Source organism: Octodon degus, unplaced genomic scaffold (assembly GCF_000260255.1).
Source record: "Octodon degus isolate 3935 unplaced genomic scaffold, OctDeg1.0 scaffold00401, whole genome shotgun sequence".
NCBI classification, from domain to species: domain Eukaryota; kingdom Metazoa; phylum Chordata; class Mammalia; order Rodentia; family Octodontidae; genus Octodon; species Octodon degus.
Window position 1 is genome coordinate 413,123 of NW_004524977.1, and position 14,947 is coordinate 428,069.

The 14,947-nt window shown below is 38.0% G+C and overlaps 1 protein-coding gene across 1 annotated transcript in view; it reads left to right on the forward strand.

Annotated features, from left to right (window-relative positions):
- LOC101592169 (E3 ubiquitin-protein ligase RLIM-like) overlaps positions 1 to 9,068 on the forward strand; it is a 46,592-nt gene extending 37,524 nt beyond the window's left edge. The window contains exon 2 of the mRNA XM_004648397.2: positions 7,570 to 9,068. Coding sequence (XP_004648454.2) covers positions 7,570 to 9,068 — 1,499 coding nt within the window. The remainder of the gene's footprint in view (positions 1 to 7,569) is intronic.
- Positions 9,069 to 14,947: the final 5,879 nt, after the last annotated feature.

The following is a 14,947-nucleotide window of genomic DNA, read 5'->3' on the forward strand; positions in this document are numbered from 1 at the left end:
TTTTTATCAGTGTATTCTTTAGAAGCACTTAGTACTTCTTTGATTATAATTACCACTACATTTTTTAGATCCAAAATTATTTATGATCTGATTTCTTCTGTACCTTTCTGCAGTTGTTTCTTTACTGCCAACGCTATTATTTCAGAGATATGTGGCATGTGTTCTCCAGTTTCTTCAGTGCTAGTGTCTTCTGCAATTGTACTGGGTGGACTGGGGGCCTGAGACTGTATTTTGTTCCTTCTCTTTGTCTTTTTGTGTACCACTGTCTTCTGACCTTTGGTGTAGAGCTTAGATGGAGTTTTTACCTTAGGACCAGGTCCGGATCTACGAAGTTCAGATTCCTCCAGGTGGGTGATGCTTGGATCTGGCTGCTGTGCTCCACTTCTTTCTGCTGCAGCCGTTAGAGTTGAACCCTTTGTGTCACTCTGGCAAGATGTTATGTTCCTGAATCAGCTGGGTGGGTCTTGCCTCTAGCCACTTTGCAGGGAGTACTGCTGAAGGGTTCCAAGGTTGGGCGTGCACTCTGGGTCAAATGATGATCCGTGGACCCTGAGTTGTCTCACTGACTGAGAGTGAGTGCTGGGCCTGCTCTCCTGGTCTATACAGGATCCCATGACTGGCCGGGTCATCTCACTCACTCACCGGGCCTGTGCTCTGGGTCTATTCAGGATACCGCGGGCCCCGGGTCATCTCACGCATTCGCCAGGCCTGCGCTCTTGGTCTATCTCACTGGAGCTTTTTACAGCTCAGCATATTATTATGACTTTAATTTTTATACATTGTGTTTATAATTTTCCGCTGGATGGTTAAGATCAAGATAAATCAAGACCTATATAGCTAAAAATGTAACTTTTGTATCTGACAAGGTCAGCCAAATCCCCTCAGGATTTACCCTGAAAACCTGTACAGCAGTTTGTAGATGTTTTGTCAGTGTCAGCCATATGGATGAGTCACGGCCATTGCTTGGCCAATTTGTTCTCTGTGAAAACCTGAGAGAATGTTTTCTCTCCATGTGACTCTCCTTAGGCACACTCTCCATCATCTATCACTTTCCTCTGTGGCCCCATAATGTCATTGATCAGAAAATTTGGAATGCCAAAGAGTTACAGGATTTCACAGTACAGGTTCCCTTTTGTCTTGAGTCCTTACTAACCTTGAAGGACTAGGGATAAAATGTTGGCTATCCAAATAGCCCTTCTTTTTCTCTAATTTTAGGTCTGCAAACTTAAGTTTTTGACCCTCCATAAGAGAAGCTTAATGATATTATTACCCTGAAACATAGGTTCTTGAGCTTAACATCAGCATCTATCTGAATATGAAACACCTTAGACATAACATGGAACAGGTATTTTCTTTCTTTTTTCTTTTTTTTTTTTTTTTGGTGGAAACTGGGGATTGAACTCAGGCTCTTGCGCTTGCCAGGTACACACTTATTCCACTGAGCCATCTCCCTTCCCCCGAGGAACAGATGTTTCCTATCAGTCATTGATAAGCTAAGCTTTAACTCCATATAGAATGTGAAAACAAAATACAAACTAAAAAATTAGTAAAAAAATAGAAATAAACAATTATAAATTCTAACACAGAAATTTATAAATCTAACCATATACAGCATTGTAGCAGGACAGTCCTATGACTTTTTTGTCTCTTGTCTTAATTTATTACCTTATTTAAAGAAAACATTTACTTGTGAGAGAATAAAGGAGTAATTGATATAAGATTAGAAACAGTAATGCTTTTAGAAGATCAGCATGGCAGGGATTCCAAGCATGGCCCTAGTATTACACATTGCTATTTTCAGTGCAGTTCCTTAGCTCACAGGCATCACTACATATTGTTAATCAGGGTCAGAATACTACTAATTAACTGGTAATTTCAAAAAAACTGCTGAAATTTCTCAGGATCATTGCCTTCACCATCTTGAATACATAAATGTGTGGTTTAGCCCCTGCCATGTTTCCTAGCTTCTCACTTTCCATTTCGTTGTGTTATACCCTTCAATTTTTTTTCCTCTGAGTACTTACATAAGGGAGAATGTATGATATTTGCACATGTGCATCTGGTTTATTTCACTCATGAGTATATCTTCAAGTGACATCCACTTAAATATAAAGGCTTCGAGTTTATCATTCTTTATAGCAGACTAATACTCTGTTGTATAAAAATACCACATCTTTTTCAACCATTCCTCAGGTGACAGGCATTTTAGTTGCATGCAAGTTTTTACTATCACAAATTATGCTGCTATAAACATAGGTGCACATATGTCACTGTGATATGATGTTTTCATTTTTTTTCTGGGAAAATTCACAGGCAGGTTATAGATGGTTTGAGTGGGATTTCCAGTCCGAGTTTTTTAAGGAGTCTCCACACTTATTTCCATAATGGTTGCACCAGTCGACATTCCCACCAACAGTGGAGAAGGGTTCCTTTTCCCTACAGCCTTGCAAACATTTGATATTGGTTGATTTCTTTATGATTGCCATTCTTCTGGGATGAGATAGTATCTCAGTGTTTTTTTAAATTTGGATTTCATGGATGGCTAGTGATGTGGAGCATTTTTCTCATGTATTTATTAGCTTCTAGAATTTTTCCCTCTAAGAAGTGTGTGTTCATCTCGGATGCCCATTTCTGGATTGGGTCTTTAAACTTTGGGACCAGAATGTCTTTAATTCTTTATAAATTCTACAGAGAAGACATTTGTCTGAGTGCTTATTAGTTAAGATTTTTCACCAATTTCTGGATTGTCTTTTCACTGTGCTCATGATTTCTTTTGACATGCAAACACGTTTCAATAAGACTAAGTCCCAGTTGTTAATCCTTTGAGGTGTTACGTGTACAGTTTGATTTTTGTTTGTGAACTCTTTGCCTAGCCCGATGTCTTTAAGAGTTCCTCCTTCTTTCCCTACCAGGAGATTTAGTGTTTATGGGTTAATGTTTAGATGTTTAATGCATTTTGACTTTAGTTTAGTGCATGATGATAGACCTGGGTCAAGTTTTAGTTTTCAGCATGTAGAGAACCAGTTTTTCCAATATTATTTGATATAGAGGCTATTTTTCTCCCAGTATGCATATTTGGCAACTGTTTGAAGCATAAGGTGGTTGAGTATGTTTGCAATTGCTTTTACATCTTCTCATCTGTTTCACTGAATCTAACGTGTATTTTTTGTCAATAACATGCTGATTTTATTACAGTAGCTTTGTAATATAAGTTTAAGTCAGGAATTGTAATTCCTCCTGCCTTGTCCTTGTTGCTCAGGATTGCCTTATTCTCAGTCTTTGTCATTCCAAATAAATTTTAGGAATGATTTCTCATGGTCTATTGATTTCTAATGATTTCTCATGAGGTATATTGGTGGAATATTGATAGGAATTGCATTAAATCTCTGTAGCAATTTTGGGAGTATGGCCATCTTCACAATGTTGGTTCTTCCTATCCAGATGTAGGGAATGCCTTTCCATTTTCTGAAATCCTATCCAATCTCTTTTTTCAGAGCACTGTAGTTTTAATTGAATAGATATTTGACTTATTTAGTTAGATTAATTCCTATGTATTTCATTTTCCATCGTGCTATTGTGAAAGGTATTGTTTCTCTGATTTCTCTCTTTGTGTTTTTGAGCAATGCAATTTATTTTTGGTCTTTTACTTTGTATCCTGGTATGTTATTGAATTTATGTATTAATTCTGGTAGGTTCTTTGTGGATTTTTTTTGTGTCTTCCAAGTAGAGTATCAGGTCATCTGCAAATAATGATACTTTAACTTCTTTTTTACGTATTCTTATTCCTTTTATTTCTCTCTCTTGTCTAATGGCTCTCGCTGATGATTCCAGAACTATATTGAATAGGAGGGGAGATAGAGGACATCCTTGTCTTGTACCAGTTCTGAGAAAAAAAGATTTCAGTTTTTCCCCATTTAGAATTCTGTTAGCCTTTGGGTGGTCATAGATGGCTTTTATCATGTTGAAATAGAGGCCATCTATTCCAATTTTCTGTAGGACTTTGAATATGAATGAGTGTTGACATTGTCAAAGCCTTTGCTGCATCAATTGAGATGATGATGTAATTTTTGTATTTGGCTCTAATGATATAGCATATTACATTTATAGATTTGTGTATATTGAACCATCCTTGCATCCCTGGGATGAATGCTACCTGACCATGGTGTGTGATCTTCTTGATCATTTTCTATATTCTAATTACTAGGATTTTTGCGTCTATGTTCATTAAGGAGATTAGCCTGTAGTTCTCTTTTTTAGTTGTGTCTTTCCCTGGTTTTGGTATCAGTATAATACTTGCCTCCAGGAATAATTTTGGGAGAATTTCTTCCTTTTCAATTTCATTGAAGAGTTTGAGTAGTATTGTTATTAATTCTTCTGTAAATTCCTTGTATAATTCAGCTGTGAATCCATCAGGACAAGAACTTTTCTTGGTCAGTAGGTATTTTTTTTATTGCATTTTGAATTTCATTGGCTGCTATTGGATTTTGAGAGTTCTTACATCTTCTTCATTCAGTTTTGGTAATTTGTACCTTTCTAGGAATCTGTCCATTTCTTCTGTGTCTTCCATTCTGTGTGTTTAAAGTTTCTGATAATAGGTTTTAACGATCTTTGAATTTCCACTGGGTCTGTGGTAATTTCACCCTTTTCATTCCTTATTGCTAATATTTGAGTTTTTTCTTTCCTCTTTTTTATAAGTTAGATAGGGGCTTATCAATTTTATTTAATCTTTCAAAGAACCAGCTTTTGGACTCATTCGTTCTTTGTATTATTTTCTTTGTCTCAAGTGAATTAATTTCTGCTCTAATTTTTACCATTTCCTCCAGCCTTTAGGCTTCAGATTTGGTTTGTTTGTCTTTTTCTAGACATTTCAGTTGAAGTATTAGGGTATTTATTTGTTCCCATTCTGTTTTCCTAATGTGTGAGTTCACAGGTATAAATTTCCCTCTAAGAACTGGTTTCATGGCGTCTGATAAATTCTGATAAGTTGTGCTTGAATTTTCATTGAAATGTAGATATTGGTCAATTTCTTGTTTAACTTAATCTGTGATCCATTGCTTGCTGAGAAGAGTGCTGTTTAATTTCCATGTGTTTATGGGGTTTTTCTGGCTTTTTTGCCATTTATTTTCAGTTTCTTTGCAGTGTGGTCAGATAATATGCATGGAATAATTTCTGTTTTCTTGCCTATACTTAACTAGTATGTGGTCCATTTTAGAAAATGACCCACGTGCAGCAGGAACAGATGTGTATTCAACTGTAGTTAGGTAGAACACTCTGTATATGTCCACTAACTCCATTTGTTCCAAGTTCTGGTTCGGTTCTGCTACTTCTTTCCTAATTGCTTGTCTGCTTGACCTATCGTTTTGTGATAAGCGGGTGTTATGATCTCCTGTTAATATTGTGGTATTGGATATTAGGTTTTTCAGTCCATTAGGATTTGTCTTATATAGATGGGTGCTCCTGTGTTGGGTGCCTACATATTCATGAGTGTTACCTTTCCTCCTTGGATTTTTTCCTTATCCAGTATGCAGTGGCCTTCAATATCTCATTTGAGAAATCATGGTTTGATGTTGAGACTGTCTGAGAACAGGATTGTTACCCCTGTTTTTTCCTAGGTCCTGGGGCACATAGTATTGTTTTCCACCATTTGACTTTCAGCCTATGAATTTCTTTATGAGTTAAATGTGTTTCTTTTTTCTTTTGTTCTCTCTCTCTCTCTCTCTCTCTCTCTCTCTCTCTCTCTCTCTCTCTCTTGCGGAAGTGGTGATTGAGCTTAGGCCCTTGCACTTGCCTGGCAAGCGCTTATTCTACTTAGCCATCTCCCTGGCCACTTAATTGTGTTTCTTGCATACAGCAGAGAGTTGGACTTTCCTTCCTAATCCACTCTGCCAGTATATTTCTTTAATTGATGAATTTAGTTCATTTACATTAATGGCTATAATTGAGATGCATTGACATTTATTGACATGTGATGTTACCTACTTCAATTAGTTTTCAAAGAGGAATATGTAAATATTTTACCTGCATTCAGGTTCCTTTCACCTTGTATAAATTTCCTCTGAGTCTAGCTCCCTTTGTTTCTGTGCAAATCTCATTTTGTGTCAGTGTTCTTGTAGGAGCTCTTTTCCTTATGTATTGTGGGAAGTTCTCAGTTCCAACCAAGTCCTTATGTTCCTTTGCACTTAGATTCCCATCTAACCCTGTCCAAAATCTCCACTTTCGAATCCATGGATCTTGATATAGTTCTGGTCATGACAGAGGGCCTGCTTTGCCTATGCAAGAAAGTAGGCAGTAGATGGGATTTCTCACTAACTTAAATCTTTGCAATGTTGGAGAAAAGAGCAGGAAATCACTTGATCTGGATTAATTCTGTTCATTCTCTCCACTCTGTAGTGTCTCCAGGTATGTGTTCCATTGGTATCTTCCAGTAGGGTTGTTATAATTCACAGTTCTCACAGTTAGGTCTCTTTCTAACTATAGCAGAGGAATTTGTACATGCCAGGGGTTTGGCTGTGTGTAGGATTCTGTTAAAGCACAGAGCTTCTCAGTGCTTGGCAGGATGGGGGAGGGCAGTACCCATTTGCCTGTTGCTAACTCTCCTTTTCACATTTACAATTTTTGGCTTTCCTGGGGCTCTTAACAAATTGTACTGCAGTGCTGGGTTTTATTTTCTAGGTAGGAGGGGGAATTATGTAGGGAATTTATTATAGGAGTCTGGATTATACAGTGCTGTCTTCTTCCCTCTTGCTGTTTGACTACTCCCTAGATACTGTGCTCCTTCTATGAAGGGTTTCCAGGGTGGCACTGCCCAGTTTCAAATCTGCTTCACTTACTTAAGAACCCAGATACTTGGTTTTGATTTCAAGGATTTATCTTTCTGATTGCTCTTTCATTTCAGCATATGATTGCCTCCCATATCACAGAATACCTATAGTTTTTTGTGACACTTCACTAAATATCTCCACTATTGCACCTCTAATCAGTTATGATGGAATTCTAGTTAAATGATTTGAAACACACAACTCTTGTTTAATTGTGTCAATGCCTATGAGAGTTGCATATTATAAAGTAATCATATATTATCAAAACAGTCAGTCAAGAAGCTAGAAATATGATGGTAGACTAATGAAGATTGGACACTAATGTATAATAATTTGAACTAAAATGCTAAAAACATATTTTGAGGTTACCTTATTTAATTGTATTAGTGCTTGAACACTATACTAAATTAAATATCCTTTTACATACCCTTCACAGTGGTACATGATACTCTATTTGAGAAAAATATTAAATATAGGGTTATTTGAGATTCATTTTAAGTCTATGAACTTATGAAGGTGTAGCTAAATATTTTTTTCAAATGGAGTTGAAGTGACTCTATGCTCGCAAATGAATTTGGACAATGTTATTTACAAAAGTGTTAAATGTGTAAATGTAAAATATGCTGAAATCATCAAATCTGTAAGCATTCATTCTTTTCATATTTTTTAAAAAAAGATTGATTACACAGTAGTATTTTATGATTGTTTTAATATTATGTCTTTTATGATCTCCTGCTTTTTATGGTAACAGGTACAGAAGTTGCTCCAGATTACTGTGAAGTAGTGGAGATTATGTGTTTTGATGAAACTGAATATACAACAGAAAGTGGGCAAACAGATGATACAATGTGGAACTTAGGAAATCAATGTAACTCAAGTAGTGATTATTCAATGAGAACAAATTTCAAGCATGAATTTTTGTCATATGTAGCAGGATTCAACGAACATGTGGAAAATTTACAGTCTAATTTAAATCTTGCAAATTCATCTGAGTCAGAAGAAAGTTTGATTGAAGCCTTAGTGGAAGACCCATCTCCCAGAACAGGAAGATCAAGAAGGTGGAGACAAAGAATTCACAGATCTAGAAGACACAAAGTTAGTTCACATCCAAATATACCAACTGAACCTGTAATGAGATCACCTGATAGTACATTAACTAAGACTTTTGAGAGGTCATCCATAAGTGACACTAAGACATTTTCTGTAAATGAACCACATAAGATATTGATACAGGAAAGAATCAGATGTCCATTTCAAAGTGAACGTAATTCTGCAGCTTCTGGACTAAGCACTGATTATGAAGAAGAACCTTCTGTATGCAGATTTGTATATAATATTCGTGAGAGATTTAAAAGAAGACGGACCTACCTAGTTCCTGATCTCCAAATCATATGTTTTGTGGGAAATGATCCTTCAGATGATATAAGTGATAGAGTAAAGTTACTGATGTCTGAGGAAGTGGATAACAGTGACAATGTAGAAATGCTTCAAGAAGCCATGAGAAATATGCCTTCACATGTTGAAGAGACAGGTATAATAAGTGATGTAGGTACCCTCAGAATACCTGCATTCAGAAATTCAAATACTGGTTTAAATGGCAGAAGTTCTACTGCAGCTCTTACAAGAACATCAGGACAGAGAATGACAGGATGTGATGGATCCTGTATCTTTGCCAACACTGGTAGTGATTTACAGAGTACTGGCTTATCCCTAGCTCAAAGAATACAAAAGGCAGAGTCACAGAACAGAACAGAGAGTTCCCATATAAATCCCAGTTTTGAACTGTATTGTGGTGCAACTACTTGCAACTCAAGCTTCAGGCTTGTTACTAGTTTTTGTAGTTGCCCTAATCTCTCTGCTAGCTCTCCTAGTGAAAATCCTAAAATTGACTCAGTGACTCTTGAAGGCATTAATGAAAGAAGTGAATCATTAGACCCTCAATCACAGCCCCAACATGAAAGTCAGCATTCACACTTTGAACTATTTGATGAAATTGAAGCCTTGCAAATCTTAGATGACCCATTCCTTAGTGATGAAAATATTTTTCTCCCACCTCGAAGGCTTATGAAACAAGAGATTGACAACCTTCCACTAAGAATATTTGGCAAAACGGATACTGGGAAGTTCTGTAATATTTGCCTTACAGAGTACACAGAAAGTAGTGTGATCCGCACACTGCCATGTTCACATGAATTTCATGTTCAGTGTATTGATCCTTGGCTCTTGGAAAATTCTACCTGTCCGATTTGATGCACAAAAGGAACAGGAAACAAGAACAGAGAAAATTCTTTAGGAGTGAATCCTAGCAATATCAACTTACAGTGATGGACAAACAATACTCATGTTTTCTGTCTACTTTTGAAGCTATGAATATATACAACATAACCACCTAAGCTAAGTAATTTGCTAAAGAACAACTTAATTACTCCCATTACAATTTCAAATAAAAGGGGATTTAAAAATATATGTCATACATGACTTTAAATAATTGTATTTTACAATATCTCACTGAATTTCAGTAGAAATGCATCAGGTGTACTTGTAGGGATGCTCTTGATTTCATGAAAGATTTAGAATTTTCAGTGCATTGTTAGTGTTACTTTTGCTTTAGTAAAATAGAGCATGGCAGCAGCATGGAATGGAGGAAGATGCCCACCTCACAGTGGCTGCAAAGGAGGTAGAGTGGGGTTGGAGTCCTATTATTTGTTCAAGGAATTATCTCCAATAACAATTTTCATCCTTGAGGCCCTACTTAACATACTGGAAACCCTGCTATATTTAAAGAATTCCCATTGATGAGACAGAATACATGATACTTGCAGATTATAGGATAGAATATTTCTTTAGGCTCACAGATTTCAAGTTGCTTGGCTGCAAGTCTGAAATGACATGGTAGACAGGCATAGCATGCACTGATGAGTGTAATTATTACATGACATGTTCCCCTTCCAAAACCCCACTTCTGAATCCATTAGACTGCTGGAGACATTTAATATAAGCCTTAGAAATAATAGGTTCAGTTCCAAGTATAAACTGCTAAATTATTCTGGCTCTGATTCAACATGGCTGAATCAAAAGATAAATAAATAAAGAGCTTATCTTTCCAGGGACCCAAGGATGGGAGGATAAATACAGTGTATCAGAGCCTGAGGGCAGCAGACATGCTGTAGGAAATTGAAGGTAGCCCTTCTTGTCCAAGGGATGTGCATTGGATTTCTTGATATGGGCCCATGGTTTCAAAGCTTAAGATTGAAAAACTGAGACAAGAATCCCCAAGATCAGGGTTTTTCCAGGGACCACCACTATTTCCTTTTACATTTCGCATGGCACAAGGAGAGCCCCATTCAGCTCCTTACATGTCACTGAACCTGCTGCTCAAACTCCTTTAATAGCAAAAATCCATGAAATCTCACCTCCCCTTTGTCTCAGGTCAAAGGATTCCTGCCATCTTCTGGTGATCCTCTCTGTCTCCTCAATAAAGGTTTTTTTTTTCCTTTTGTCTCTCTACTGTGCCAAAGAAACCTAACATTTTGGTGTCATGACTCAGACAAGGCATGTGATTCCTGGTGGTCAAACCCCAGTTCCGAGCCCTTGTCTATGAGCCACCATTCTTTCCTTTAGGATCCATCTATTTGTTGTTGATAGCTTACATTCATTACTGATCTTGGGTTTTCCTGTCTCAGTTTCTGTTTCTTAGGCTTTGAAACCATGGGACTCTGTCAAGAATTCCACTGCACATCCCTTGGACAGGGGAGGCTCCCCTCAATTTCCTATGGCAGGTCTACTGCCCTCACACTCTGATAGAGTGTATTTATCTTCCCTTCCTTGGGATCCCTTTCTTTACCAGTAATGACTGATGAAAACAGGTATGGAAATTTTCTCTCATATTCATACCCTTAGAGCAGATGATGATCTCTCTGTAGAGTTTGAGGCTCTTGGCTCACCTCAGATTTTGTCACTGTGAAAAATATTCCTTCCTGACCTCACATAAGACATATTAGCTCCCTTAACTTGAGGGAGGCCATAAATCCCCAAAAGTTAATCCTTCATGGGGGGAAAAAACTTCTGTTATTTCAGGGGACAATAGAAACCTTACACAAAGGCCTTTATTGTCTAAAGGACATGCCCCTCCCTCCTTCAGGCATGTGTGGTGACTCAAATACTTTTAGATCATCTCACATCCCCAGTTCCTTTACCTGAACCTCCTCAGGAACCTCTTTTTGCTTTCACCTCTCTCTGTACCCAGAACCCAATCAGGTTCCTCACTGTCCTCTATCAGATCAGTTAGAACCCTCCTGCATTACTTTTGCCTTCTGAGGTTCTCAACTCCTCCACCTCCTCTACTCCCTCCACATCTCCCTTCATCCTTTACCATCTGAAACTTCTATCTCCCCTTCCTCTCCTCCCTGTTCATCCTAGTGCCACTGGACTTGCTCACACTCCTGCCAACTAGCACCCCATTTAAAGATCTATATGTTACTCTCCCCTTTTGTTTGCCCAATTCAGGTCACTAACTCAATCATCCCAAAAGCAGTCTTTGTCTCTTCTTCTTCGAAATTTCTCACTTTGGGAAAAAGATAGGTGGATTTGGGAATAGCTAACAGCACATTCTTCCATAGATAGAGAACTCCTAGGATACAGCAGCACTATCTATTCTACTCTTCCTGCCAATTCTGCTCCTCTCCCTCACCCACCTCAGCAGGTGTCCCTCATTTGTATCACAAGAAAGGAACTGTGGATTTGGGAGATAGCTCAGTGTTCTAAGCACCTGCCTGGCAAGTGCAAGGGTCTGGGTTTAATCCCCAATACCACATGCCTTGCAGGCCTGGGAACCCTGGGTGCACCATCCAGGCCCTGAAATCAGGCATAGTGATGCACAACTGTAATCCCAGCAATGGGGTGGTTGAGACAGGAGGATCATTAGGGGTCGGGGTAGTATAGCCAGACCTTATACCAAATATTTTTTTTAAAAGAATAAACAATAAAAATAAAGGAAAAGGATTCTGAGTCAGTGGCTTCCAAGCCCTCCCAAAGCCTGTGCATAAATCAGGAAAAAAAAATTCTGTCTCATTTCCTATCAGTTGGTCCCAGATATCCACCACAAGCTGAAAAAGCTAGAGGAATCAGCAGAAATAAATTTTTCTCACTTGATAAATTTACTCAGAAAGTGTTTCATAGTAGAGAGGATGCACAATGAAAATGTAGGCAAGAAAATAGGAAAATGATGCTGGCAGCCTATAGGAAGGAGGTCAGTTGGGATCCAGAAAATGGTTGTCCCACTCCCCTGAATCCAGACTAATGTGTCTACTGCAGGGAGAAGGGACATTTCAAGGAAAAATGTCTGAGGCTGCTAGAGAGGGAAAGGAAGAAAGTGTTTGTGATGGGATCAGAGAAAGTTTCAGATTGATGAAGTTATGGATCGCTTCTTCTAAGCCCCAGGGCACTAACTCATTACCAATTTATGAAAAAGCCTGATAGAATTTTTGTCTTAATTTCTCTTCTTTAATTTCTGGAACAAATACCTGGCACTCAAAATGAGGAAAAGAAAGGTGTATTTAGCTCACAGTTGCTGGAGTTTTCATCTTTAGTACAGTCCGAGTTATGCAGCAAGACCTCAGAGCCTCATTTGCTCAGGAGAGAGGGTTAGTGCCTCTGTCTTCTACAAATATCTCCTCTCTGATTGAGGAGGCCTCAATTGCACATGCTATCACCTGGCACTACAGGGTCAAGAGGAGGGGCTGGGGAGCTGCCAAGTGTCCAGGATGATCATAACTCACAGTGGCTCCATACCCCACTGAGGCCACAGGTTGGGGAGAACCTTGTACTGTGGGTTTAATGGTTTGCACTTATCTGGCCCACCCCCTTAAGCCCCACCCTGGTCCTCTGGCTTGGCCCCTTGAGCTTCAAGCCCTACGCTGTTTCTCGAGCCACATCTGCCCCATGACTTACATGAAGCTTTGGGGGACAACTAGAAGCAAACGATCGCAATTTTGATAGATCCTGATACAGATTTGTCAGTAGTTACCCAGTCAATGGTTCCACTTGCAAACTGGAGAATGCTCAGTCTTTCCAAAAGCTTAGGCAAAAGACAGTATCCCAGGTCTTTTAACTCCAATAATGGTGGAGTTAATGGGACATCTAAAACCAGTTTGTTTGAGATAGTACCCAATGATTATAAAAACTAAAAAGGTGTTAAACCCTATATTCAAAGACTGTTTAAGTCTTATATATGGAGAAAGTGTCAGTCCCCCTGAAATATGCCCTTCTTGCCTGTCCATATGTCCAGGACAAATAAATATTGTCCCGTCCATGACTTGTGAGTTGTCAATGCTATGGTTTCTCTCTCCACCATACTGTCCCTAATCCTCATACTCTGCTAAGTTTGCTTGCTCCTCCTCAAACTTGATACACTGTATTAAACCTAAAAGAAAAATATACTAAGTGTAAATAAGTTTTTATGTTCTCCAAATTCTTCTTATAAGAGATCTCTGCTAACTGACATGCAAAAAGTTCTAACTAGTCTTTTTATCATTACAAATTTTAAAAAAATTAGTACGATATAATTTAGACAAAATATATGAGTGCATTCTGATTTTGTAAAGATATTAGTTTGTATGTTCTATGCATTTGTTTATCTATTAGTACATTATTGTGTGAACAGCAGTTCCTGTTTCTATTTGAGCTTTGGGATAGACTTAAAAACATGTTTTCTTCCTCGTTACCAGCTCATTTAAGTGATATAAAAATTGGTTTGGTAAGCGTAATATGTATGGGCTATATATTATAACTTGAGTCTCTCAGTTATTCATATTAATGTGTTAAGTATTGAGATTTAATTTTCATAGGTTATAAGATAAGTAAACAGATCTTTTGGTGAAAAGAGACTATTGTAGTAGACTCCAATTGATGGATAAAAAGCAGCTTTCTGGACATTAACCAGTTTTTACCCATTAATGAGAAGCCCCTATAGTCTACATAATCTTATGGGAGACACCCTAATAAATATTGCCCAAAGTAGGTATTTAAGTTTTCAAAAACAAGACAATAAAGTTTTTTCATAAAGCTGCTTTTGGTAAAAGATTAAATTTTTAAAAAATCAAATAAAGATGATTTGTTAGTGCTAATATAATGGTGCATTATATGTATTCATTCCTTCCAAGTCTGCAGTATTTTACAATATAAAACTGAGATTGCTGTGCCAGCCAAACAGCTCAGCGGATTAAAGTGCCTGCTTAGGCAAACACAGTGGCCAGGGTTCAATCCCCAGCTTGCCATGCCAGTCTTGTCCCCAGGGCATGCTGAAATGGTGCTTGAGACTGGGTGTGGTGTCACACACCTGTAATCCCTGCTCTTGGGAGACCGAACACAGGTGAATCACTACAAGTCTAATCTGCATGGTAAGACCCTGTAGACCCTGCTCTAAAAAGAACAAAAAACAAAATAAAATAAATAAAACTGAGATTACTTACAGTATATTTTTTCATATTTAAACATATATCTTTCTTTTGTGCTCCAGAAATTTGTAATAAGAGGTTCATGACATGTGACCATGAAGTCATCAGTCAAATGATAATTTTCTAACAAAAAATAACAACCTGATGGAAACTCTACTGAGTTTCTTTCTTTAAGATACTTTAAGTATATTAATGTTGATCCTCAGTCGTCTGACAGCATGAAATTGTTAACTCTCACTTCATTTCTCAATCTGCTCCATTCATACCAAGCTTAAGACAATCTCAGCCCTCAAATAACAAATGAAAATTTATTTAATCTGATTTTCCATGTCTTCAATAATAGAGAGAAAAAATTAAAAAAAAGACAAACAATAATATACTATACCCAAGTTCCTGCTCTTGGCAGCAGTACTTGGTGCTCCCGTCAAAGCAGGACCTAGGCAAGATGATGCTAAGCCTAAACAAAATGATGCCATTCAAGTCCCTCTTGGACCATATTTCAAGTTCAGCAAAGGACACTGGGCACAAGCCTGCCACAACCCACTGCCACTGCCAGGAACTGATTCTATTCGTAAGCTTGAGGGTCACTGGAAATGCAACTGCTCTGTCAGCCAGAAAGCAGGTAAGTCATTCAGTTCTCTAGTCTCACTGGAAAACTTCTTGTAACCATATCCA